At 42.6% G+C, this 25,665-nt stretch overlaps 1 protein-coding gene across 4 annotated transcripts; it reads left to right on the top strand.

Annotated features, from left to right (window-relative positions):
* The first annotated feature begins 1,936 nt into the window (after window positions 1-1,936).
* LOC139562205 (CMRF35-like molecule 5) lies at window positions 1,937-16,398 on the top strand. Of its 4 annotated transcripts, none has more exons than XM_071379666.1 (10): window positions 1,947-2,092; window positions 2,275-2,580; window positions 2,990-3,325; window positions 3,495-3,606; window positions 4,037-4,125; window positions 4,337-4,377; window positions 4,664-4,729; window positions 15,419-15,505; window positions 15,763-15,822; window positions 16,214-16,398. In XM_071379666.1, exons 1-10 carry the CDS (start codon window positions 2,035-2,037, stop codon window positions 16,232-16,234), a joined length of 1,176 nt encoding a protein of 391 aa, XP_071235767.1. In that variant the 5' UTR covers window positions 1,947-2,034; the 3' UTR covers window positions 16,235-16,398. The 4 variants fall into 4 exon arrangements, with proteins under 4 accessions (XP_071235771.1, XP_071235767.1, XP_071235768.1 ...); XM_071379667.1 differs by having other exon boundaries at window positions 16,217-16,398; XM_071379668.1 differs by having other exon boundaries at window positions 15,422-15,505.
* The last annotated feature ends 9,267 nt before the right edge of the window (window positions 16,399-25,665 follow it).

The following is a 25,665-nucleotide window of genomic DNA, read 5'->3' on the forward strand; positions in this document are numbered from 1 at the left end:
ACCCCCCCTACCCCCTCTTCCACCATCATCATCTCCACTGTCAATCAACTGACCACAACACAGACTGACACCATCATTAGTAAGTAATGAGAGACCAGTTATAACCAAAAATTGAATTAGTTTTTCAAATTCACAGAATCCAACTGAAGTAATTTTGTTAATTTAAAACATTGATATATCACGCTGAAATTGTGTCGCAGGAGGTTCCGGACTGTGGACCGTCACAGGAGGTTCCGTACTGGGGACCGTCGCAAGAGGTTCCGGACTGTGGAACGTCCCAGGAGGTTCCGTACTGTGGACCGTCGCAGGAGGTTCCGGACTGGGGACCGTCGCCGGAAGCTCTGGACTGGGGACCGTCGCCGGAAGCTCTGGACTGGGGACCGTCGCCGGAAGCTCTGGACTGGGGACCGTCGCCGGAAGCTCTGGACTGGGGACCGTCGCCGGAAGCTCTGGACTGGGGACCGTCGCCGGAAGCTCTGGACTGGGGACCGTCGCCGGAAGCTCTGGACTGGGGACCGTCGCCGGAAGCCTGGTGCGTGGAGCCGGCACAGGTGGCACCGGACTGGTGACACGCACTTCAGGGCAAGTGCGAGGAGCAGGCACACACAGGCCTTGCTCACAATTCATTCTGTGGCAGCACAATGACCAAACTATATACTGTATGTGAGGCTCTTGATCATATCTTTGATCGTGACACTGTTGAGGAGGAGAGAGTCCTTGTTAAACTTTGACACAAAGTAGTCTGTGATAAATAGCACAATATGTTTCATCTGAGTATTTGTTATAGTCAAAATAATCCATACATTATGCTTTTTTTTTTACTCAAAAACGAGTTGTATGAGGCCTACAGGCCATAAATAGCAAATATAAGTTCAAAACGTGTAATGTTCACAAGAACTTAAGCTGATAAAAAGATCTAACACAACATTAGGTGATATATATGTATTATTATGGATTTATAATCAGCTATAATGGGGAAGTCATTTTGGACCGGGAACACAATTAATTAACATGAAACGAACACAACAGGAAGGTTAAGTGATGGTCAAATGTATTTAAACAAATTAGAAGATAAAAATATGAAAAGTATTGTGTGCATTGTATTGTGAAAGGCAATTACTTTATATGAAAGATATTTCTAGATGAAACTGATTAGGTTTGGTGAAAAAGTTACTGTGTGATTTTGTGTGTTGTATTTAGTCAATAGAAAATGTGCTTAAAGTTTTGTTAAAACAGCATTTGTTTTAAGTTTTGTACTAAAAGTTGTGAAATGTTAACACAGATGTGTGAAAATAGCATGAAAGCAATAAAAAAAAAAATGATGAAACATGATGTGAGCTCTGTGCTCTGTGAGTTTGAGAGTTAATGCAGCTTCCTGAGCTAAATTTAGCACTTTCCCCTGGAGGACATCTGTGGTTATGAGCTGTACATGACCAGGGTTCACTTCCTGTATAGAAGGGGGAGAGAGACAGAGAGTGTTCTTGTTGAACGTAAAACCACATCAGACTAAGTTGTGGTCCCGGAGGACCTTGAACCTGGTTTAAAGTGAGAGTCTGTGGAGGTCTTGGTCTAGTACCCATCACTACATCTCTGTAGCACATGACCCCTCACATCTATCAATGTTCAGCATATACAGGACATTTATCATATAGTTTCTTATATAGTGAAATATAGAATTTTGCCAATGGAAATATGGTGCATGTTGCCCAATTACCAAATCTTTGTAATCATTAGTGACCTATGTTCCAGTAGAAAGTAAGAGGGTAGTAGTGACTCTTGTTCCCAAAACCATTAGAGAAAGCTGAAATATATTTTAGTGACTATGATTATGGGGTTAAATTAGTCCATTTTATGCAATAGTTAATGTCTGCCACTGAGGGGGGAATGTACACACAAACAGAAGCAGGAAGAGAGTTACAGACAGTGAAGTCTGTTAACATTAGGAAGTAGAGTCATTCTGGCTGGTGCCTTGTTCCTTGACACACATTTATGCTCAGGTAACATTTAATAATACAGGCAGACTCAAACCCTCACATGGATAACCATCTCTCCTTCCTCCTCCTCTTCCTCATCTTCTACAGAGTCTCAGCAGGTATGTGAAACATGTTTCTATGAAGGTCTGAAGTCCAGTGGGTCAATTCACCGTAAACACTGTAATAAATCTCAATCATTAACAAGCTGTTTTATAGTTTATAAGCAATGGGGTTTTGTTTTCTGCAGAGCAGATTCTATTGTATTCAAACCTAAATGTGTTTTGTGTTGATATGTCCACAGGGAGGCATGTGTCTGTGCAGGCAGGAGGCTCCATCACCATCCCATGTAGCTATGATCAGTATTACATAAACCATGTGAAATACTGGTGTAAAGGGTATGATTGGAATCGTTGCTCCTCTGTAGTACGCACTGACCATCCTAAGAGCACTGATAGGGCCTCAATCTCTGATTACATCGCCCAGAGAGTCTTCACTGTGATAATGACTGATCTTGAGCCAGAGGATTCTAATACCTACAGGTGTGTTGTGGAGATCAATGGAGGAATAGATAGCATGATACAATGGTTCTACCTATCTGTCACTCCAGGTAAGATCCCTGCAACTCTTACAAATCAGTAAAGTAGAATAGGTAGTTCTCAGTAATGATGAGACACTCAGAAAATGCCAGCTTCCACAAACTACATGACTGGTGATCTCGTTTCATTTCCTTGTAACTAGTTCCTTGTCTGGTAACTGGTATTAACATTATTGTTCAAGTTGACCTGAGGAATGTAGGTATATGTCTATTTTATGTTTTCTATATGTAGATGTTGGTGTAAACTTTGTTTAAAGTCCACTGTCTGCATTGTGTCTTTCAACGTTGTCTACCACAAGCAGCACCATATCACCAAGTAACACAATGTGTAAATGTACTTGGAGAATAAAGGTCATAAACCTACTAGATATAAAGGTCTGCTGCTGAGTTCTTTCTATGGTGTCTGTACCTCTGTGTTCAGGTACTCCAGAACTCTATGTGGACCAACAGGAAGTGACTGGAGTAGAAGGAGGGAGTGTCACTGTTCATTGTTACTATAGTAACTCTGGAGATATGAAGTGGTGCAGGATGGGTGGTGATGGTGTGAGTGGGTATTCTGGGACTTTAAATGGAACATCAGTGACATTAAAGCGGACTAGTGAAGCCAACAACAGAACAGTCTTAACAGTGACTATGAGTGGACTGAAGATGGAGAACACTGACTGGTATTGGTGTAGAGTGGGAGAACTAGAGATGCCTGTTCACATCACTGTCAGTCAACAAACTGCAACACAGAGAACCTCTAAGATGTCCTCATGTTAGTAGATCAATCACATACTTTATGATCAATATGATTCACTTTGTTTTATCCACTGGTATCATCTGGAACTGATTGTAATATTAACTATGAATGTGATGTTGCTATACAACCTGACTATCTGGTTTACCATTAACTTCATTGATGCTATTGTTGTTTAACCTCACAGCAACCCAAGATCCAACCCCTCAACAACCCTCTGCCTCTCCAACTGCTGAGTCTGTTCAGACTGACAACACAAGTCAAGGAGCTGAGGGGAACATGGAGGAAGTCCACCAGAGGTTATTATCACTCCTTCAGCTGTATTATCCCACATATTGTTAGATAATATGAACACAGAGAAACATTACAATTCCATCATACACTACAACAGTTAATGATAACCTAACACCCTCCCTAAATGCATCTAGAGACTGTTATCACTTCCTCTTGGGTGGAACATCTCTTTGGTTGCCTTGTGAGAAGTAGCAGCAATGTTGGTCTTATTCTCACTCATGTGCAAGTTGCACACTTAAAAAATAGTCATAATCTCAATAATAATCATATCTCTTCATTTGCATGTTCAAATTCTACACATGTGAATAGATAAATAATTGTTCCATTTATCCCAACAGTGCATACAACATGGTATTACATTTTCACAAATGATCAATTTATAATGATCTATTTTAATTTTATTATTATTTCAAGTTCTTATATGTAATCCATCAGGTCTGTGAAAGTCCTACTCATCTCTCTGGGCATGTTGGTGGTGGTGACAGCTGGTATCCTAGTAACATGGAAGATGTGTAGAAAACATAGTAAGTAGTCATTTTATGTGAATATAAAAAAGGAGAATAGTTTAGAAAATACTAAATGTATTAATATTGTGACCAACAGTATATTTCTTGCCTGTGATTTATCTTGAATGACAGAAAATATTTGGAGGAATTGTCTTTAAGAAATCCATTCACAGGTATTATTGTACTATAACAATCTCAGAAGTAGTTGATATCTCCCTCTTTATTCCAGAGGACAATAAGGCCAAGGACCAGACAACTAACAACTCAGTGGTAGGATACACTTATTTTATTTTATTATTTTATATTTATTTTCTTGATTTGGGATCATCTACCATTTGACTCGTTACCTCTTCAGTTGATCATCAATGAGTTGACATAAAAGGTCCCATATTCTAATGGAACCCAATCTCTTATAGTGCAAAATATGTTGAAAAATGCTGTTAAAAAGACAGATAACAGGAAATTGTCAGTTCACTAAACATACATCTGAAACAAACTGTGGTTGAGGTGGTAAATAAACAAGGCCTGTTTCTCTTTGCTATTTATTTCTTTGCAGTCTGATGACCCTGAGCAGGACATTACATACAGCACAGTGACCCACACCAGAGAAACAGCACAGCAGGTACAAACTGAATAAACTGGTCTTGGTCTGTGGGGATCTTGGGATGTGATCTCTCTCTCTCTCTCTCTCTCTCTCTCTCTCTCTCTCTCTCTCTCTCTCTCTCTCTCTCTCTCTCTCTCTCTCTCTCTCTCTCTCTCTCTCTCTCTCTCTCCTAACTCAATTAAACTACATTTTGGGTTTATTTTGGCATGGGAAACATATGTTTACATTGCCAAAGCAAGTGGTAAACAAAGTGAACAAAGTGATAGTAAACAAAGTGAAATAACAATACAACATTTACAGTGAACATCACACTCGCAAAAGTTCCAAAATACATTTCCAATGTCATATTGTGTCTATATATAGTGTTGCAATGATGTGCAGAGAGTTAAAATACAAAAGGGAAAATAAATATACGTAAAAATAGGTTGTATAGGTTTTTCTTGTGGCAACAGTTCACAAATCTTGCTGCTGTGATTACACACTGTGGTATTTTAACCAATAGATATGGGAGTTTATCAAAATTGGATTTGTTTTCGAATTCTTTGTTGGTCTGTGTAATCTGAGGGAAATATGTGTCTCTAATATGTCATACATTTGGCAGGAGGTTAGGAAGTGCAGCTCAGTTCACACCTCATTTTGTGGACAGTGTGCACATAGCCTGTCTTCTCTTGAGAGCCAGGTCTGCTTCCGGCAGCTTTTCTCAATAGCAAGGCTATACATAGTTAAAGATTTCCAAAATTTTCGGTCTGTCACAGTGGTCAGGTATTCTGCCACTGTGTACTCTCTGTCTAGGGCCAAATAGCATTCTAGTTTGCTCAGTTTTTTTGTAAATTCTTAACAATGTGTCAAGTAATTATGTTTTTGCTTTCTCATGATTTGGTTGGGTCTAATTTCGTTGCTGTCCTGGGGCTCTGTGGGGTCTTATGTGTTCGTGAACAGAGCTCCAGGACTAGCTTGCTTAGGAGACTCTTCTCGAAAAAAATGTATCTGTAGGCTTTGTTTAGGAAGGTTTGGGAATCGCTTCGTTTTGTGTGGTTGTTCTTTTCTGTATTTTGATCATTAGCGGGTATCGGCCTAATTTTGCTCTGCATGCATTATTTGTTGTTTTACATTGTACACTGAGGATATTTTTGCAGAATTCTGCATGCAGAGTCTCAATTTGGCGTTGTCCCATTTTGTGAATTCTTGTTGGTGAGGTGACCCCAGACCTCACAACCATAAAGGGCAATGGGTTCTATAACTGTTTCAAGTATTTTTAGCTAGCTCCAAATTGGTATGTAAAATGTGATGTTCCTTTTGATGGCATAGAAGGCTCTTCTTGCCTTGTCTCTCAGATCATTCACAGCTTTCTGGAAGTTACCTGTGGCTCTGATGTTTAGGCCGAGGTATGTATAGTTTGTGTGCTCTAGGGCAACGGTGTCTAGATTGAATTTGTATTTTTTGGTCCTGGCAACTGGACCTTTTTTGGAAGACCATTCTTTTTTGTCTAAATGAGATTTGCTATCACAGCCCAGGTCTGACAGAATCCGTGAAAAAGATCTAGGTGCTGCTGTAGGCCCTCCTTGGTCTAGTAGGGTGATGCCGGGTGCTGCAGACTGTTCCAGTGCCCTCGCCAATTGAATGATATATATGTTGAAAAGTACAGATACCAAAAATAAATCTTAAGAAGTACTTTCCCAGAATTGGTTAGATTCTATGGATTCTTCAATTACATTGAGCTGATTTCTGACGTGTTGTTCCTTCTTTTTCCGTAGTGTATGTCTGTATTGTTTTAGTGATTCACCGTAGCGAAGGCGTAGGCTCAGGGTTTCTGGGTCTCTATGTTTTTGGTTGGATAGGTATCTCAATTTCTGTCTTAGGTTTATGCATTCTTCATCAAACCATTTGTCATTGTTGTTAATTTTCTTAGGTTGTCTGCTTGACATTTTTATATTTGATAGGGAAGCTGAAAGGTCAAATATACTGTTTAGGTTTTCTACTGCCAAGTTCACACCTTCACTATTACAGTGAAACATTTTGTCCAGGAAATTGTCTAGAAGGGATTGAATTTGTTGTTGACTAATTGTTTTTTGTTAGATTTCCACACTACGTTCCTTCTATCTATAGCATTTAATATTATTCCGTTCCTTTGGCTTTGATGCCTCAAGATTGAGCATAGCTCTGTTCAAGTGGAGTGTGATTTTGCTGTGATCTGATAGGGTTCTCAGTGGACTGACTGTGAACAATCTAAGAGACTCTGGGTTGATGTCAGTGGTCTACAGTACTACTGCTAAGAGATGAGCTATAGATGTACCTACCATAGGAGTCCCCTCGAAGCCAACCACTGACTATGTACATACCCAGCGTTAGACAGACCTGCAGGAGTTGTGATGCATTTTTGTTGGTAATGTTGTCGTAGTTGTGTCTAGGGAGGCATATGGGGGAGTGAATACGGTCACCTCCAGGTAGGTGTTTGTCCCCCTGTGTTCTGAGGGTGTCAGGTTCTTGTCCAGTTCTGGCATTTAGGCCGCTTCAGACTAGTACACATCCCTGAGACCTGAAATTGTTGATCTCCCCCTCTAGGATGGATAATCTGTCATCGTTAAAGCATAGGGATTCTATTGGGGGGATATAGGTATCACACACGAGGACATTCTTCTCTGTTGAGATCATTTCATTATTAGTTTCTTGACAGATGGAGTGGGTTAGGTCTGCTCTATACGAAATTAGCATACCCCCTGAGTCTCTTCCCTGTTTGACACCTGGTAGTTTGGTGGATGTGACTACCAGCTCTCTGTAGCTTAGAGGGCAACCAGTGGGTCCGTCTCCTTTATACCATGTTTCTTGTAGGATGACAATGTCTATATTTCCAATTTCTTTGAAGTCTAGGTTCCTGCTCATTAGGCCAAAGCCAGATGACCTCAGACCTTGTATATTCCAGGATGAGATAGTTAAAGCTTTATGTTCCATAGTGCCTAGGGTCATTATTGAGTGGTTTAGGCCCGGATCATCACAGTAGGTGTGAGCAAAGCATGTTGAGCATCTGATACGTACAGTTGAAGGCGGAAGTTTACGTGCACCTTAGCCAAATACATTTAAACTCAGTTTTTCACAATTACTGACATTTAATCCAAGTAAAAATCCCTTGTCTTAGGTTATAAAGGACCACCAATTTATTTTAAGAAAGTGAAATGACAGAATAATAGTAGAGAGAATGATTTATTTCAGCTTTTGTCTTTCATCACACTCCCAGTGGGTCAGAAGTTTACCTACACTCAATTAGTATTTGGTAGCATTGCCTTTGAATTGTTTAACTTGGGTCAAGTGTTTCGGGTTGCCTTCCACAAGCTTCCCACAATAAGTTGGGTGAATTTTGGCCCATTCCTCCTGACAGAGCTGGTGTAACTGAGTCAGGTTTGTAGGCCTACTTGCTCGCACACGCTTTTTCAGATCTGCCCACACATTTTCTATAGGATTGAGGTCAGGGCTTTGTGATGGCCACTCCAATACCTTGACTGTGTTGTCCTTAAGCCATTTTGCCACAACTTTGCAAGTATGCTTGGGCTCATTGTCCATTTGGAAGACCCATTTGCGACCAAGCTTTAACTTCCAGATGTTGCTTCAAAATATCCACATAATTTTCATTCCTCATGATGCCATCTATTGTTTGAAGTGCACCAGTCCCTCCTGCAGCAAATCACCCCCACAACATGATGCTGCCACCCCCGTGCTTCACGGTTGGGATGGTGTTCTTCGGCTTGCAAGCCACCCCATTTTTCCTCCAAACAAAACGATGGTCATTATGGCCCAACAGTTCTATTTTTATTTCATCAGACCAGAGGACATTTCTCCAAAAAGTACGATCTTTGTCCCCATGTGCAGTTCCAAACCGTAGTCTGTTTTTTTTATGGCGGTTTTGGAGCAGTGGCTTCTAAATTGTCTAGTGGCCTTTCATGTTATGTCAATATAGGACTCGTTTTACTGTGGATATAGATACTTTTGTACCTGTTTCCTCCAGCATCTTCACAAGGTCCTTTGCTGTTGTTTTGGGATTGATCTGCACTTTTTGCACCAAGTACGTTCATCTGTAGGAGACAGAACGCGTCTCCTTCCTGAGCGGTATGCGTGGTCCCATGGTGTTTATACTTGCGTACTATTGTTTGCACAGATGAACATGGTACCTTCAGGCGTTTGGAAATTGCTCCCAAGGATAAACCAGACTTGTGGAGGTCCACAATTTTTTTCTGAGGTCTGGCTGATTTCTTTTGATTTTCCCATGATGTCAAGCAGAGAGACACTGAGTTTGAAGGTAGGCCTTGAAATACATCCACAGGTACACCTCCAATTGACTCAAATGATGTCAATTAGCCTATCAGAAACTTATAAAGCCAAGACATAATTTTCTGGATTTTCCAAGCTGTTTAAAGGCATAGTCAACTTAGTGTGTTTAAACTTCTGACCCACTGGAATTGTAATAGAGTGATTTATAAGTTAAATAATCTCTCTGTAAACAATTGTTGGAAAAATGACTTGTGTCATGCACAAAGTAGATGTCCTAACCGACTTGCCAAAACTATAGTTTGTTGACAAAAAATTTGTGGAGAGGTAGAAAAACTATTTTTAATGACTTTTTTTTTTTCACCTTTATTTAACCAGGTAGGCTAGTTGAGAACAAGTTCTCATTTGCAACTGCGACCTGGCCAAGATAAAGCATAGCAGTGTGAACAGACAACACAGAGTTACACATGGAGTAAACAATAAACAAGTCAATAACATGGTAGAAAAAAAAGAGAATCTATATACAATGTGTGCAAAAGGCATGAGGTAGGCAATAAATCGAATAATTACAATTTAGCAGATTAACACTGGAGTGATAAATCATCAGATGATCATGTGCAAGAAGAGATACTGGTGTGCAAAAGAGCAGAAAAGTAAATAAATAAAAGCAGTATGGGGGGTGAGGTAGGTAAATTGGGTGGGTAGTTTACAGATGGACTATGTACAGCTGCAGCGATCGGTTAGCTGCTCGGATAGCAGATTTTTAAAGTTGTTGAGGGAGATAAAAGTCTCCAACTTCAGAGATTTTTGCAATTCGTTCCAGTCGCAGGCAGCAGAGAACTGGAAGGAAAGGCGTCCAAATGAGGTTTTGGCTTTAGGGATGATCAGTGAGATACACCTGCTGGAGCGCGTGCTGCGGGTGGGTGTAGCCATCGTGACCAGTGAACTGAGATAAGGCGGCACTTTACCTAGCATAGCCTTGTAGATGACCTGGAGCCAGTGGGTCTGACGACGAACATGTAGCGAGGGCCAGCCGACTAGGGCATACAGGTCGCAGTGGTGGGTCGTATAAGGTGCTTTAGTAACAAAACGAATGGCACTGTGATAAACTGCATCCAGTTTGCTGAGTAGAGTATTGGAAGCTATTTTGTAGATGACATCGCCGAAGTCGAGGATCGGTAGGATAGTCAGTTTTACTAGGGTAAGTTTGGCGGCGTGAGTGAAGGAGGCTTTGTTGCGGAATAGAAAGCCGATTCTTGATTTGATTTTGGATTGGAGATGTTTGATATGAGTCTGGAAGGAGAGTTTGCAGTCTAGCCAGACACCTAGGTACTTATAGATGTCCACATATTCTAGGTCGGAACCGTCCAGGGTGGTGATGCTAGTCGGGCGTGCGGGTACAGGCAGCGAACGGTTGAAAAGCATGCATTTGGTTTTACTAGCGTTTAAGAGCAGTTGGAGGCCACGGAAGGAGTGTTGTATGGCATTGAAGCTCGTTTGGAGGTTAGATAGCACAGTGTCCAAGGAAGGGCCGGAAGTATATAGAATGGTGTCGTCTGCGTAGAGGTGGATCAGGGAATCGCCCGCAGCAAGAGCAACATCATTGATGTATACAGAGAAAAGAGTCGGCCCGAGAATTGAACCCTGTGGTACCCCCATAGAGACTGCCAGAGGACCGGACAACATGCCCTCCGATTTGACACACTGAACTCTGTCTGCAAAGTAGTTGGTGAACCAGGCAAGGCAGTCATTAGAAAAACCGAGGCTACTGAGTCTGCCGATAAGAATATGGTGATTGACAGAGTCGAAAGCCTTGGCCAGGTCGATGAAGACGGCTGCACAGTAATGTCTTTTATCGATGGCGGTTATGATATCGTTTAGTACCTTGAGCGTGGCTGAGGTGCACCCGTGACCGGCTCGGAAACCGGATTGCACAGCGGAGAAGGTACGGTGGGATTCGAGATGGTCAGTGATCTGTTTGTTGACTTGGCTTTCGAAGACCTTAGATAGGCAGGGCAGGATGGATATAGGTCTGTAACAGTTTGGGTCCAGGGTGTCTCCCCCTTTGAAGAGGGGGATGACCGCGGCAGCTTTCCAATCCTTGGGGATCTCAGATGATACGAAGGAGAGGTTGAACAGGCTGGTAATAGGGGGTGCGACAATGGCGGCGGACAGTTTCAGAAATAGGGGGTCCAGATTGTCAAGCCCAGCTGATTTGTATGGGTCCAGGTTTTCCAGCTCTTTCAGAACATCTGCTATCTGGATATGGGTAAAGGAGAAGCTGGGGAGGCTTGGGCGAGTAGCAGCGGGGGGGGGCGGGGCTGTTGGCCAAGGTTGGAGTCGCCAGGAGGAAGGCATGGCCAGCCATTGAGAAATGTTTGTTGAAGTTTTCGATTATCACGGACTTATCAGTGGTGACCGTGTTACCTAGCCTCAGTGCAGTGGGCAGCTGGGAGGAGGTGCTCTTGTTTTCCATGGACTTTACAGTATCCCAGAACTTTTTGGAGTTAGAGCTACAGGATGCAAATTTCTGCTTGAAAAAGCTGGCCTTTGCTTTCCTGACTGACTGCGTGTATTGGTTCCTGACTTCCCTGAACAGTTGCATATCGCGGGGGCTCTTCGATGCTATTGCAGTTCGCCACAGGATGTTTTTGTGCTGGTCGAGGGCAGTCAGGTCTGGAGTGAACCAAGGGTTATATCTGTTCTTGGTTCTGCATTTTTTGAACGGAGCATGCTTGTCTAATATGGTGAGGAAGTAACTTTTAAAGAATGACCAGGCATCCTCAACTGACGGGATGAGGTCAATATCCTTCCAGGGTACCCGGGCCAGGTCGATTAGAAAGGCCTGCTCGCAGAAGTGTTTTAGGGAGCGTTTGACAGTGATGAGGGGTGGTCGTTTGACCGCGGACCCGTGGCGGATACAGGCAATGAGGCAGTGATCGCTGAGATCTTGATTGAAGACAGCAGAGGTGTATTTGGAGGGCAGGTTGGTCAGGATAATGTCTATTAGGGTGCCCATGTTTACGGATTTAGGGTTGTACCTGGTGGGTTCCTTGATGATTTGTGTGAGATTGAGGGCATCAAGCTTGGATTGTAGGACTGCCGGGGTGTTAAGCATATCCCAGTTTAGGTCACCTAACAGAACAAACTCTGAAGCTAGATGGGGAGCGATCAATTCACAGATGGTGTCCAGGGCACAGCTGGGAGCTGAGGGGGGTCGGTAGCAGGCGGCAACAGTGAGAGACTTATTTCTGGAGAGATTAATTTTTAAAATTAGAAGTTCGAACTGTTTGGGCATAGACCTGGAAAGTATGACAGAACTTTGCAGGCTATCTCTGCAGTAGATTGCAACTCCTCCCCCTTTGGCAGTTCTATCTTGACGGAAAGTGTTATAGTTGGGTATGGAAATCCCAGAATTTTTGGTGGCCTTCCTAAGCCAGGATTCGGACACGGCAAGGACATCAGGGTTGGCAGAGTGTGCTAAAGCGGTGAGTAAGGCAAACTTAGGGAGGAGGCTTCTGATGTTGACATGCATGAGGCCAAGGCTTTTTCGATCACAGAAGTCAACAAATGAGGGTGACTGGGGACATGCAGGGCCTGGGTTTACCTCCACATCACCCGAGGAACAGAGGAGTAGTAGGATGAGGGTGCGGCTAAAGGCTATCAAAACTGGTCGCCTAGAGCGTTGGGGACAAAGAATAAAAGGAGCAGATTTATGGGCGTGGTAGAATAGATTCTGGGCATAATGTGCCGACAGGGGTATGGTGGGGCACGGGTACAGCGGAGGCAAGCCCAGGCACTGGGTGATGATAAGAGAGGTTGTATCTCTGGACATGCTGGTCTCAATGGGTGAGGTCACCGCATGTGTGGGGGGTGGGACAAAGGAGGTATCAGAGGTACGGAGAGTGGAACTACGGGGTCCATTGCAAACCAAAACAATGATAATGATAACTAGCCTGAACAACAGTATGCAAGGCATATTGATATTTGAGAGAGACATACAATAAGGCATAAAGTGATTGCAGGTCTTGATTGGGAGAGCTAGCTAAAACAACAGGTAAGATAACAGCAGCAATAACAGGGTGCTAGTCTAACACAGCAACAACAGGTAAAAATGGCGACGACTAGGCAGAGAGGGTCGGATTAACTACACACAGATCCTGAGTTAAAGCACAGAGCCGACAGATAAAACACAAATAAACAGAATGGAGTACCGTGAATTAATGGACAGTCAAGCAGGCATCAGCTATGTAGCCAAGTGATCATAGTGTCCAGGGGGCAGCCGTAGATGGAGCAGGGAGGCCTCCACTAAGCTAGCACGCGGCGTTTAAAGTTAGTAGCCCGGGGGGTGGTCTGCTCAGACGGAGGGGGTCTGCTCAGACGGAGGCCGGTTGAGGGCACAGCGGGTGGGGTATTCGTCTGCAGACCAGACGTGGTCGTGTCGACAGAGAATCCAAGCCGGATGGCGATGGCGAAAGAGAGGTTGTGAATTGTAGAATTGTGTTTGCTAACTGGTGCTAGCTTCGTGGCAGTGGCGCTAGCTGCGCTAGCTGCAAGCTAGCTGTGAGGATCAGAAGTAGTGGCTCAGGGATTACGGCAGGAATCCGGCGTTGTTGTCGAGAGACAGTCCGATGCTGGTAAATTGGTGAGTAATATCCAGGCTAATAACAGGGCTGGTGTCTGTGCAGAAGGTAAAAGCTGCTAGCAGCGGCAAAAAATGGCTAAATTAGCTTGTAGCTGATTTAGACCAGTTGTGATGGATTGGCAGGGCTCTGTGTCCGCAAAAAAAGGTCCAGGCCAATTGGCAAAATATGTATTGTAGCACAAGAATTAGCCGGAGGACCTCTTCGGCTAGCCGGGAGATTGGCCTAGCTCGAGGCTAGCTCAAGGCTAACTGTTGCTTGCTTCGGGACAGAGACGTTAGCCAGGAGTAGCCACTCAGATTGCAGCTAGCTATCTGATCCGGTGTAAAGGTCCAGAGCTTGCGGTAGTAATCTGAAGATTTGGTAGAGAAAAAGCAGTCCGATATTCTCTGGGTTGATATCGCGCTGTGCAGACTGGCATGTATTGACCAAGCTGAGGCTGGCTGGTGTCCGAGTTAACGGTAAAGACCACTAGCAGTGACTAACTGATAACTAGCTAGTAGTTAGTTAGCTGGCTAGCTTCTGATGGGGGTTCCGGTTCTAAAGTATAAAAATAGCAGATCCGTACCACATTGGGTGTTGGGGGTTGCAGGAGAGTATATTCAGTCCGTAGATGGAAAGTGAGATTAAAATATAAACGGAAAAAACGAGGAAAACGATTATTTACACGGGACAAGACAAAACACACGTCCGACTGCTACGCCATCTTGGAATCTTGGACTCCAACCTAAGTGTATGTAAACTTCCAACTTCAACTGTACCTCTTTGGTCGCAGGATGTTGCTTGGGCGGGTGTAATAGCGGTGGTTTGGGCTGTTGCTCTGCTCACGGCCTGGGCTTATGTTCTGCTGTCATGTTGAGGTCCTTGCCGCAGGGGTGGGGGGCATGGGGTGGGCAGAAGGGGCATAGGTCTGAAATGGGGGTTACCTATAAAGGTTGTGGCCAGGTTTTTCTTGGGGTGGTCTTAGCTGGTTGGGGTGTGGCTGGTGATGCTGTGATCTGGGTGTAGGTCATCTTGGCATGAGTTCTCTAAGTGCAGCTTTCAGGAGGGGGTCTTGTAGGTCTGGGAGGGTGTCTCGCTGGTCTGGGCGGGGTGTCCGTTGCTCTGTTGCTCCTGTATGAGTTGCTGGGGGTACGGTTGAGGGTGACGTCCTTCAGGGTCCTGGAGAAAGTTGGGATTGCTGCTTTGTAGAGGTGGACCTGGTCATAAACGCTGTTCAAATCCAGGTTTGAATAGTGGCCAGGTAGACATTAGCTTTTGAGGCACAGTCTCGCGAAATGCTTGCAATCAACTGCTGTTTGGTGGCAGGGTGAAAGTATTTTTGGCATCTCTGCAGTGTGAGCTGGGGATCTCTCTCTCTCTCTCTCTCTCTCTCTCTCTCTCTCTCTCTCTCTCTCTCTCTCTCTCTCCCTCCATCTCTTTCTCTCTCTCTTCCATCTCTCTCTCTCTCTCTTCCATCTCTCTCTCTCTCTTTCTCCTCCATCTCTCTCTCTCTCTTTCTCCTCCATCTCTCTCTCTCTCTTTCTCCTCCATCTCTGCAGTGTGAGCTGGGCTTCTCTCTCTCTCAATCGTGATGTGATGCCTGATCAGTTCAGGACAGAAGATAATGTCAAGATATGGCTACACTCATCTCGACTCTTAGACAACATTATGGCTTTTACTCATAAAGCATCATAGCCTTGGCAAATGTACATCTGTTTAGAAAAGAATTGTATTTCCAGTCAAATTTTCTGTCTTGGAACAAGCATAGGTAAATGTACACTATATCAATATAACAATACATTTTTGTTATTTGTGTCTCTATCAGCAGGATCCATTTCCTGAAGCTGATGATGATGTCACATACAGCACTGTCATCCCCCAGCACAAGGCCCAACTAAAAGGACAGACCAAGGTAAAGCTGTTCTACTGATTATCCTCAGCTAGTATTATGTTTTCAGAAACAACAGTAGGTGATTGTTTCCTCAGTGTTAATATAGTCATGGTTATGTCACCATTATAGCTGTAGGCCTAATATATCACCTTTATGTTACATATAACAATTATAACTGTCTACACTTTTAATTTCACTGAGAACTGTGTTTTTATAGTGTACTCTCCATCATGACAGAAGTGTCACTGTTCACCTCTCTCCCTGTTCCTCCTCTGTAGTCAGCAGAACCAGATGATAATGTGGTCTACAGCTCACTAGCTCTACAGGTGACCACACAGGTCAGTGTTGGTGTCTCCTCTGTTTGTTGTACCAGATGATGCTGATCTCTCAACAAAGATACAGACAACACCACATTACTATGTGTAGTAAACATCACTCTTTAACCACACACATCTTTATCAGTGTATTTGTTTTGCTGCATGTAAAATGTTATTATCACATTGTGACCAGCTAAACTCATTGTTATCAGTGTGTATCCATAACATTACAGTGTGGACTGTGCCTGGGTTTAGGGTGACGTTGCCCCTAGATGCTGATCTCAGGTCAGATTTCAATTTTTCCCACTCAAGATTAAGGTTAGGGTAGGAGGAGGGGAAACTGATCTTAGATCTGTATCTATTGGAAACGTCACAATGGAGAATGTGACTGAATGTTTCACTTCCTCTCCAGCAGAGGGCAGCAGCACAATAGTGACTGACTGAGAAGACATTGGTTGAGTCCTTTCACTGGAAGGACAGAACACTCCCCTCTCCTGTGTTACATCTATCTGCCTACAATATGCTTCTGTCATAACTCTTAACCCACCCCAGAAAGACCCCTCTATCCTTTAGTGTAATAAACTACTGAAGACAGTCTGTTGTGTTTATTTTCATTTTCACCACATACACTATTTACATTTACATTTAAGTCATTTAGCAGACGCTCTTATCCAGAGCGACTTACAAATTGGTGCATTCACCTTATGATATCCAGTGGAACAACCACTTTACAATAGTGCATCTAACTCTTTTAAGGGGGGGGGGTTAGAAGGATTACTTTATCCTATCCTAGGTATTCCTTAAAGAGGTGGGGTTTCAGGTGTCTCCGGAAGGTGGTGATTGACTCCGCTGACCTGGCGTCGTGAGGGAGTTTGTTCCACCATTGGGGTGCCAGAGCAGCGAACAGTTTTGACTGGGCTGAGCGGGAACTGTACTTCCTCAGAGGTAGGGAGGCGAGCAGGCCAGAGGTGGAAGAACACAGTGCCCTTGTTTGGGTGTAGGGCCTGATCAGAGCCTGAAGGTACGGAGGTGCCGTTCCCCTCACAGCTCTATACACTATCTGTTATATTAGTTATGTTCCATCCACCTTTTCCCCCATGTCGCTTGTTTTTTACATGTTCATCTTATATCTCTCATGTATATAGTCAAATGTCCAATGCCAGTAAACAATCATGATCAAGACGGTATAAATTAAATGTACAAGCTGTGTAACAAAATAAATATGATGATGAATACAAAATGTACAGTTCCTTGCAACAGTATTCACCCCCCTTGGTATTTTTCCTATTTTGTTGCATTACAACCTGTAATTTAAATTGATTTTGGGGGGATTTAATGTAATAGACATACACAAAATAGTCCAAATTGGTGAAGTGAAATTTGAAAAAATACTTGTTTCAAAAAGAAAAAAATACAAAAAACGGAAGTGGTGCCTACATATGTATTCACCCCCTTTGCTATGAAGCCCCTAAACAAGATCTGGTGCAACCAATTACCTTCACAAGTCACATGATTAGTTAAATAAAGTCCATCTGTGTGCAATCTAAGTGTCACATGATCTGTCACATGATCTCAGTATATACAGTTGAAGTCGGAGTTTACATACACCTTAACTAAATACATTTAAACTCAGTTTTTCACAATTTCTGACATTTAATCCTAGTAAAAATTCCCTGTTTTAGGTCAATCTCAATGGCGTCCTTTATTTTAAGAATGTGAATTGTCAGAATAATAGTAGAGCAAATTATTTATTTCAGCTTTTATTTCTTTCATCACATTCCCAGTGGGTCAGAAATTTACATACACTCAATTAGTATTTGGTAGCATTGCCTTTACATTTTTTAACTTGGGTGAAACGTTTTGGGTTGACGTCCACAAGCTTCCCACAATAAATTGGGTGAATTTTGGTCCATTCCTCCTGACAGAGCTGGTGTAACTGTGTCAGGTTTGTAGGCCTCCCTGCTCGCACACACTTTTTCAGTTCTGCACACAAATTTTCTATAGGATTCAGGTCAGGGCTTTGTGATGGCCACACCAATACCTTGACTTTGTTGTCCTTAAGTTCTTTTGCCACAACTTTGGAAGTTTGCTTGGGGTCATTATCCATTTGGAAGGCCCATTTGCGACCAAGCTTTAACTTCCTGACTTATGTCTTGAGATGTTGCTTCAATATATCCACATAATTTTCCTCCGTCATGATGCCATCTATTTTGTGAAGTGCACTAGTCCCTCCTGCAGCAAAGCACCCCCACAACATGATGCTGCTACCCCCATGCTTCACGGTTGGGGTAGTGTACTTTGGCTTGCAAGTCTCCCACTTTTTCCTGCAAACATAATGATGGTCATTATGGCAAAACAGTTCTATTTTTGTTTCATCAGACCAGAGGACATTTTTCCAGAAAGTACGATCTTTGTCCCCATGTGCAGTTGCAAACCGTAGTCTGTGTTTTTTATGGCTGTTTTGGAGCAGTGGCTTCTTCCTTGCTGAGCAGCCTTTCAGGTTATGTCGATATAGGACTTGTTTTACTGTGGATATAGATACTTTTGTATCTGTTTCCTCCAGCATCTTCACAAGGTCCTTTGCTATTGTTCCGAGAATAATTGGCACATTTCACACCAAAGTACGTTCATCTCTAGGAGACAGAACGCGTCTCCTTCCTGAGCGGTATGACACCTGCGCGGTACCATGGTGTTTATACTTGCGTACTATTGTTTGTACAGATGAAGGTGGTACATTCAGGCATTTGGAAATTGCTCCCAAGGATGAACCAGACATCTGGAGGTCTACAATATTGGCTGATTTCTTTTGATGTTCCCATGATGTCAAGCAAAGAGGCACTGGGTTTGAAGGTAGGCCTTGAAATACATCCACAAGTACACCTCCAATTGACTCAAATGATGTCAATTAGCCTATCAGAAGCTTATAAAGACATCAAATCATTTTCTGGAATTTTCCAAGCTGTTCAACTTAGTGTATGTAAACTTCTGACCCACTGGAATTGTAATAGAGTGAATTATAAGTGAAATAATCTGTCTGTAAACAATTGTTGGAAAAATGACTTGTGTCATGCACGAAGTAGATGTCCTAACCGATTTGCCAAAACTATAGTTTGTTAACAAGAAATTTGTGGAGTGGTTGAAAACGAGTTTTAATGACTTAAGTGTATGTAAACTTCCGACTTCAACTGTAAGCTTGTTTTTCTCCAATGTTTGTAAATATTGTATATATTTACAAACATATATGACTCCAACCTAAGTGTATGTGAACGTCCAACTTCAACTGTATACTGTACACCTGTTCTGAAAGGCCCCAGAGTCTGCAACACCACCAAGCAAGCGGCTCTATGAAGACCAGGGAGCTCTCCAAACAGGTTAGGGAAAAAGTTGTGGAGAAGTACAGATCAGGGTTAGGTTATAAAAATATATCTGAAACTTTTAACATCCCAAGGAGCACCAATAAATCCATTATTAAAAAATGGAAAGAATATGGCATCACAACAAACTTGCCAATAGAGAGGGCCATCCACCAAAACTCACAGACCAGGCAAGGAGGACATTAATCAGAGAGGCAACAAAGAGACCAAAGATAACCCTGAAGGAGCTGCAAAGCTCCACAGCGGAGATTGGAGTATCTGTCCATAGTACCATTTGAGGCCAGAAAAAAAAGCCATTGCTTAAAGAAAAAAATTAGCAAACATGTTTGGTGTTCGCCAAAAGGCATGTAGGAGACTCCCCAAACATATGGAAAAAGGTACTCTGGTCAGATGAGACTAAAATTGAGCTTTTTGGCCATCAAGGAAAACGCTATGTCTGGTGCAAACCCAACACCTCCCATCACCCCGAGAATACCATCCCCACAGTGAAGCATGGTAGTGCCAGCATCATGCTGTGGGGATGTTTTTCATCGGCAGGGACTGGGAAACTGGTCAGTATTGAAGGAATGACAGATGGCTCTAAATACAGGGAAATTCTTGAGGGAAACATGTTTCAGTCTTCCAGAGATTTGAGACTGGGACGGAGGTTCACCTTCCAGCAGGACAATGACCATAAGCATACTGTTAAAGCAACACTCAAGTGGTTTAAGGGGAAACATTTAAATGTCTTAGAATGGCCTGGTCAAAGCCCAGACCTCAATCCAATTGAGAATCTGTGGTATGACTTAAAGAGTCCTGTATACCTGTGGAACCCATCCAACTTGAAGGAGCTGTAGCAGTTTTGCAAAAATCCCAGTGGATAGATGTGCCAAGCTTATAGAGACATACCCCAAGAGACATGCAGCTGTAATTGCTGCAAAAGGTGGCTCTACAAAGTATTGACTTTGGGGGGGTGAATAGTTATGCACGCTCAAGTTCTGTTTTTTTGTTGTCTTATTTCTTGTTTGTTTCACAAATGTTGTGTAAATCAAATGATACAACCCCCCAAAAATCTATTTTATTCCCAGGTTGTAAGGCATCAAAATAAGAAAATGCCAAGGGGGGTGAATACTTTCGCAAGCCACTGTATGGAAATGAATATGTACTATGTTACAACTAGACCATAGAATACCATAGATGTTATCTACCACTGAGGGTGTAACGAACGTCGTCTTCGTCTGATGAGGAATAGGAAGGATCGGACCAAAATGCAGCGTGGTACGTGTCCATGTTAAATTTATTGAACACTGAATACAAAATAACAAAGGTGAAAAAACGAAACAGTCCTATCAGGTGACACAACACAAAACAGGAAACAACTACCCACAAACAGGTGGGAACAGGCTACCTAAGTATGGTTCTCAATCAGAGACAATGATTTACAGCTGCCTCTGATTGGGAACCATACCAGGCCAAACACAGAAATACAAAACATAGAACAAAACATAGAATGCCCACCCCAACTCACGCCCTGACCAAACCAAAATAGAGACATAAAAAAGGAACTAAGGTCAGAACGTGACAGAGGGGGGCATGTAGATTCAAACAGATTCAGGAAGAGAGTTAAAGACAGTAATGTTTATGAACATTAGAAAGTAGAGTTATTGTTTTTTATGTTTTCAAATGTTTTGTGGATTTCACGTTGAATTCACGTTAGTTGTTACTCAACCAAATGTAAATCAAAACTAGACGTTGAACTGACGTCTTTGCCCAGTGGGTAGTGACACTGTCTATTTTCACTACAATAACCTGGTGGTATGAGGTGGTGCAGGCTGGGTGGTAGTTGCTCATGTGTGAGGAGCAATTCTGGGTCTTTAGATGTAAGATTAGTGACTTTAAGCAGACCACTGATGCTGCCAAAAGACAAGTCTTAAAGCCCTTATGCAATCTTTTTAATACAAATGTTAAATGATGACTATATTAATAATAAATTACTGTTTATTTCATGAAATAACTTCTAATATATTTTTTATAATTTCTTTGCCTGAGCCTCCTTTTAATATTGAAATCCTCAGTCTGATCAAGTGTGTGTGTTGATAGAAATGTTAATCTATTTACATACACAGCCCTGACTGGTACAAAGGATCGAATAGACTCCCCACTTACCCATTCAAAGTAGGAGGATACAACTGGTCATTGGTCAGAATAATCAGATCAGAGTTCATGCTGTAGGCCAAAAACCACATCCCACCTGAATAGGCTGAAATTCCAGATTTTGTTTTTCAAAAGTGCATTATCATAATTTTCTTAATTTCAGATTGTTATCTCAACTTCATAGTGTGCAACGATCATAGAAAACCTGGTTTATCACGTTTTTGACTGCACTGCCCCTTTAACAGTGACTATGAGTGGACTGATGATGGAGAACACTGACTGGTATTGGTGTAGAGTGGGAGAACTAGAGATGCCTGTTCACATCACTGTCAGTCAACAAACTGCAACACAGAGAACCCCTTTATCAGTAAGTAATGTCTGGTTGGGTCCCGATAAACTATTTAATATGCATAGTTACTTCACATCTAAATGCAGAAATGTTCTTACAATAGTATCAGCCTGATAATATGTATTTAGTCTATGCTTTAATTCCTCACGTAGATGCTAGTATGTGAAAAACATAATCTGATATTGTTTTCATAATAGCAACGAAGATACCAACCATCCAAGACAGCTCTGCTGTTAGGACTGGAGATCCTGCTGTCTCCTCTTCCACCTCTCAGGCCCCAGTCAACAACACACCACGGAGCCCAGGGGTAAGTGTACACAATGATGATTAGCACTTAATAAGCAATGTAATTAATTTTGTATCTAAACTGATTAAATGTACTGTCCCACAATCACTTGCTATTTCTGTATCACCCTTCATAGATGTCTATCTGATTGCAGTTTGCAGTCTCAAAACAATGTTGTTCTTATGTAGTTTACAAAAGTTTAATCAGGAGGTCCCGAGTCTTGGTTTCTACTAAACTACTAAGCTAACATATGGAACTGTTTTAACATCATCATAGCATGATAACAAGGATACACTCTCCTACACCCAGGTTCTGTTATCTCAGGTCATAAATTCCTGGAGGAGACTCTCTCTCTCATGCCGTATAGAAAGAGGGTTTCACAGTAGAACAAAGGAACTTCTTCTACATCACAGAACTTGAGAACTGAACAATGTCCATGTGTTGGAGAATGTGTAAACGGTCGGTGGAGAATCCAGCTACGACCGGTCCACTTTGTGTAATGTTTGTGACCGCATGAGTGACAATACAGCCACATTACCATAACTCTGTTTATACAAGAGTATCCGTTTTGAGTTTTGCATCTAATTATTGTATAAAATGAATGAGTAAAGATGACACTATTTGTGAAATTATGTAATGTGATTTTAAACTGTTTAATGAAAGAGAATCCAATTGCCTTTAAAGTTTAACTGAGTCTTTGGCCCACCCCATGAGCACAGACATTGATCTGGCATCATGGGACAGCCCTTTTCTGCTGTTCCGATTATAAACCCCACCCGGAGAAGCCCACTTCAGACCAAGCGTACCTCGATTACCGAGGGCTAAGGTTTGAGTAGAGACCATGCATTCCTCGGTCATCTGAGGGAGCTAAGGTTGTAACGTTTGTTGAATCCCTAACCATACCACGTGGAGCATTGGCTACACTGGTGGAAATGGTTAAACTCTGAGACTATCGATACCGACAGAATAAGAACAAATCTTCGATACTAATTACTAGTCTGCAGCTAGAATTTATGTTGACCTGGAATGCGAAGACCGACAACCGCCGAAACACCTATTCTATAAGAACATTTCTGAATGTTACTCTGAAGTATCCATTCCAACCAAAGACTCCAGGGACACAGAGAGAATCTCGGATGAACTTTCCAACAGAAAAGGACGAGTCCAATAGAGATCACGATGACACACTGAGCGTAAATATATGTATTGATTGCAGTTGTTCCCGAATGAGTGAGCGTTCATGTGCAAAGGATTAGCATTTCAATAATTATAATTATCTGCTGTGTAGTGACTCTTGTTTTTCCCGGCCTTCTCAGTCCACACCCACTTCCCCTATTGTTTCCTTGTAACCATATATATTGTTGTTTGTTTATGCATTTCTATGATTATTTAGTTAGTTAGTAAATAAATGATTAAGACAATTGATGTATGGATGATTCATAGCAAAGACTGGGTTTGTGCAGATAACCAACAACTTTCGACGTTTGGAATGAGACTAACGTGAGGTAAAGAATGATTCATTAATTAGAAGACTAATTGGTCAGATATTAAAATATCTGAAAAGTTATATTACGAAAATTATAACTTTGTAATCTGAAGATTTTCCTTGGTGCCCCGACTTCCTGGTTAATTACATTTACGTGATTAAGTTAGTTTAATCACATAATAATAATTACAGAGAATTGATTTGATAAAATAAGTCTTAAGTCACTTGTGACAATTTGACCCATCAGCTGGTAAATTGTCACACTACGTCGGGTAAATTGTCACATTGGATTATCAACAAATAAGAACACTACTAATTAATTGTGAATATTGATTTTAATTTCATATTCAAAACCAAATTCATCTTCATTAAAGGACTCAAAATAAAAACAATCATGCATAGAGAATCTGTCAAATCGTGCCTTTCAATCAAAACAATGATGCTGGCAGAGCACATATTAATTTAGTGGCACAACCACTTTACTTAAATTGAATGTTCTCTGGCGTGCACATAGATCCACGGTAATTGTTGGAATCGGAATGGAATGTAATACTGCAGATAATTTGCTTAAATGTTTAAAGTCTTAACAAAACAGACATGGTGTTTAAACACACTAATGCACTAATGCACAGTTTTGTTAACAGCCTATATGACGTACATCCGTATCTGACTAATCAGACTCATCTTCAGAGTCACAGTTCTGGCACACATAAATTGCCTGGCCTGAGGTGCAAGCATCATGGGCCCATTTGTTGCATCTCACACACTTCACCCAAGTCTCCTTTGGAAGGCTGTTTGAAAATGGCTCCACACAGACGAGGCAGAAGAGGTCCTCTTCCTCTGATGATGACTCTTCTACGATTTTTCGTTTTTTAGCTGCTTTCTTGTTCTTTGCAGATACAGATGTTGACCCCCCCCCCCCCTGCTTCCCTTTCTTCGGAAACAGCCTTTTGCTAGATTGTGCCTTATTCTTTTCCATTTATATTGCCTGCTTCACTGGTGTGTTAGAATTGCTGATTTGCACCGTTTTCTTCCTTTGCAAGCTGGTTTTTGGGGGCCAGCTTTTGGATATGGCCAGATGTCCTCTGGAGTTGGTAGTCTACTGTCAGCAATGGCATTGTTGGGCAAGGGTGAGCTAGTGCTAGCATAAGAACTGGGCAGGTCTGTGTCTGAGCTTGTGCTAGGCAGGGCTGGAATGGTGCTGGGGCCTGGCAGCGCTAAATTGGTGCTGGGGCCTGGCAGGTTGGTGCCCGGGCCTGGCAAGCTGGTGCTGGGGCCTGGCAGGGCTGGAATAGTGCTGGGGTCTGGCAGGTTGGTGCTGGGGCCTGGCAGGGCTGGAATAGTGCTGGGGCCTGGCAGGGCATTGTTGGTGCTGGGGCCTGGTAGGGTTGGGTTCTGAATGGGGCGATCTGCAACATAGGAGGCGCAAACTCAGTTTCCAGCAATGCATCCCCCTTGTAAGATTGTACCCCAGCCACCCTAAAGCCAGCCTGAATGTTCAAGGGAGTTGCAGCCAGAGGATAGGCGATTACCACAATCCCAGGAATGTCATAAATTGACATTGTCCTCCCGGAATTGTTCCTCATCCAGGCATCACACGCAGTGTTGATGTGCCTCTTTAGCAGCCCGTAGACAGACCTGTCTAAGGATTGAAGCCGATGAAAGTAATGGGGTGGGAATGACAGCATAATTATGCCATTTTCTTTGGCATAATTGAGTCCATCAATGGACAGATGAGACTTGTGGTTTTGTCCAAAAGGAGTAAACAGGGCTTCTCCTTTGAGCACTTCGTATGCTCGTCGAAATGTTTCAGGAAGTCAACAAAGTGCACATCTTTCATCCACCCAGAGTGATTTGCCTCTCCTATGCTGCCAGGTGGCCCGTTGATCAGGAAATGATTGCGAAGTTGACAGGGGTAATATAAAATATGGAGATATACTATTCCCTGTGGCTGAGACAGCACAGGCCAGTGTGAAGAGGGTTCCCCTTTCAGCGGAGGTCAGTGACCCTTGAATCCACGTCTGCCCACCACTTTGTCAGGTTTATGTAATGTGGTCACCCCAGTACCATCAACATTCCATATGTCTCCTGGTCCAAATTGATATCTCTGTAGCACTTCTGCTACAGTGACGAAGAAAGTGTTAACATTTTCTCTGTTGAAGCTACTTGCCCTGACAAGGCTAGTTGCCTCTGGCTTTCTCAGCGACAGCATTGAGTGCCGCTTTAAGAAGCCTGT

The sequence above is a fragment of the Salvelinus alpinus genome, chromosome 32 (genome assembly GCF_045679555.1).
Source record: "Salvelinus alpinus chromosome 32, SLU_Salpinus.1, whole genome shotgun sequence".
In the NCBI taxonomy this organism is placed as follows: Eukaryota; Metazoa; Chordata; class Actinopteri; order Salmoniformes; family Salmonidae; genus Salvelinus; species Salvelinus alpinus.

Excerpts from the sequence above, each read along its gene's own strand:
- LOC139562205 (XM_071379666.1), top strand. The coding sequence starts at position 2,035 with ATGGATAACCATCTCTCCTTCCTCCTCCTCTTCCTCATCTTCTACAGA. Across the intron at positions 2,093-2,274 it reads CTTCTACAGAGTCTCAGCAG|GGAGGCATGTGTCTGTGCAG; the intron begins GTATGTGAAACA and ends ATATGTCCACAG. Across the intron at positions 3,607-4,036 it reads ATGGAGGAAGTCCACCAGAG|GTCTGTGAAAGTCCTACTCA; the intron begins GTTATTATCACT and ends GTAATCCATCAG.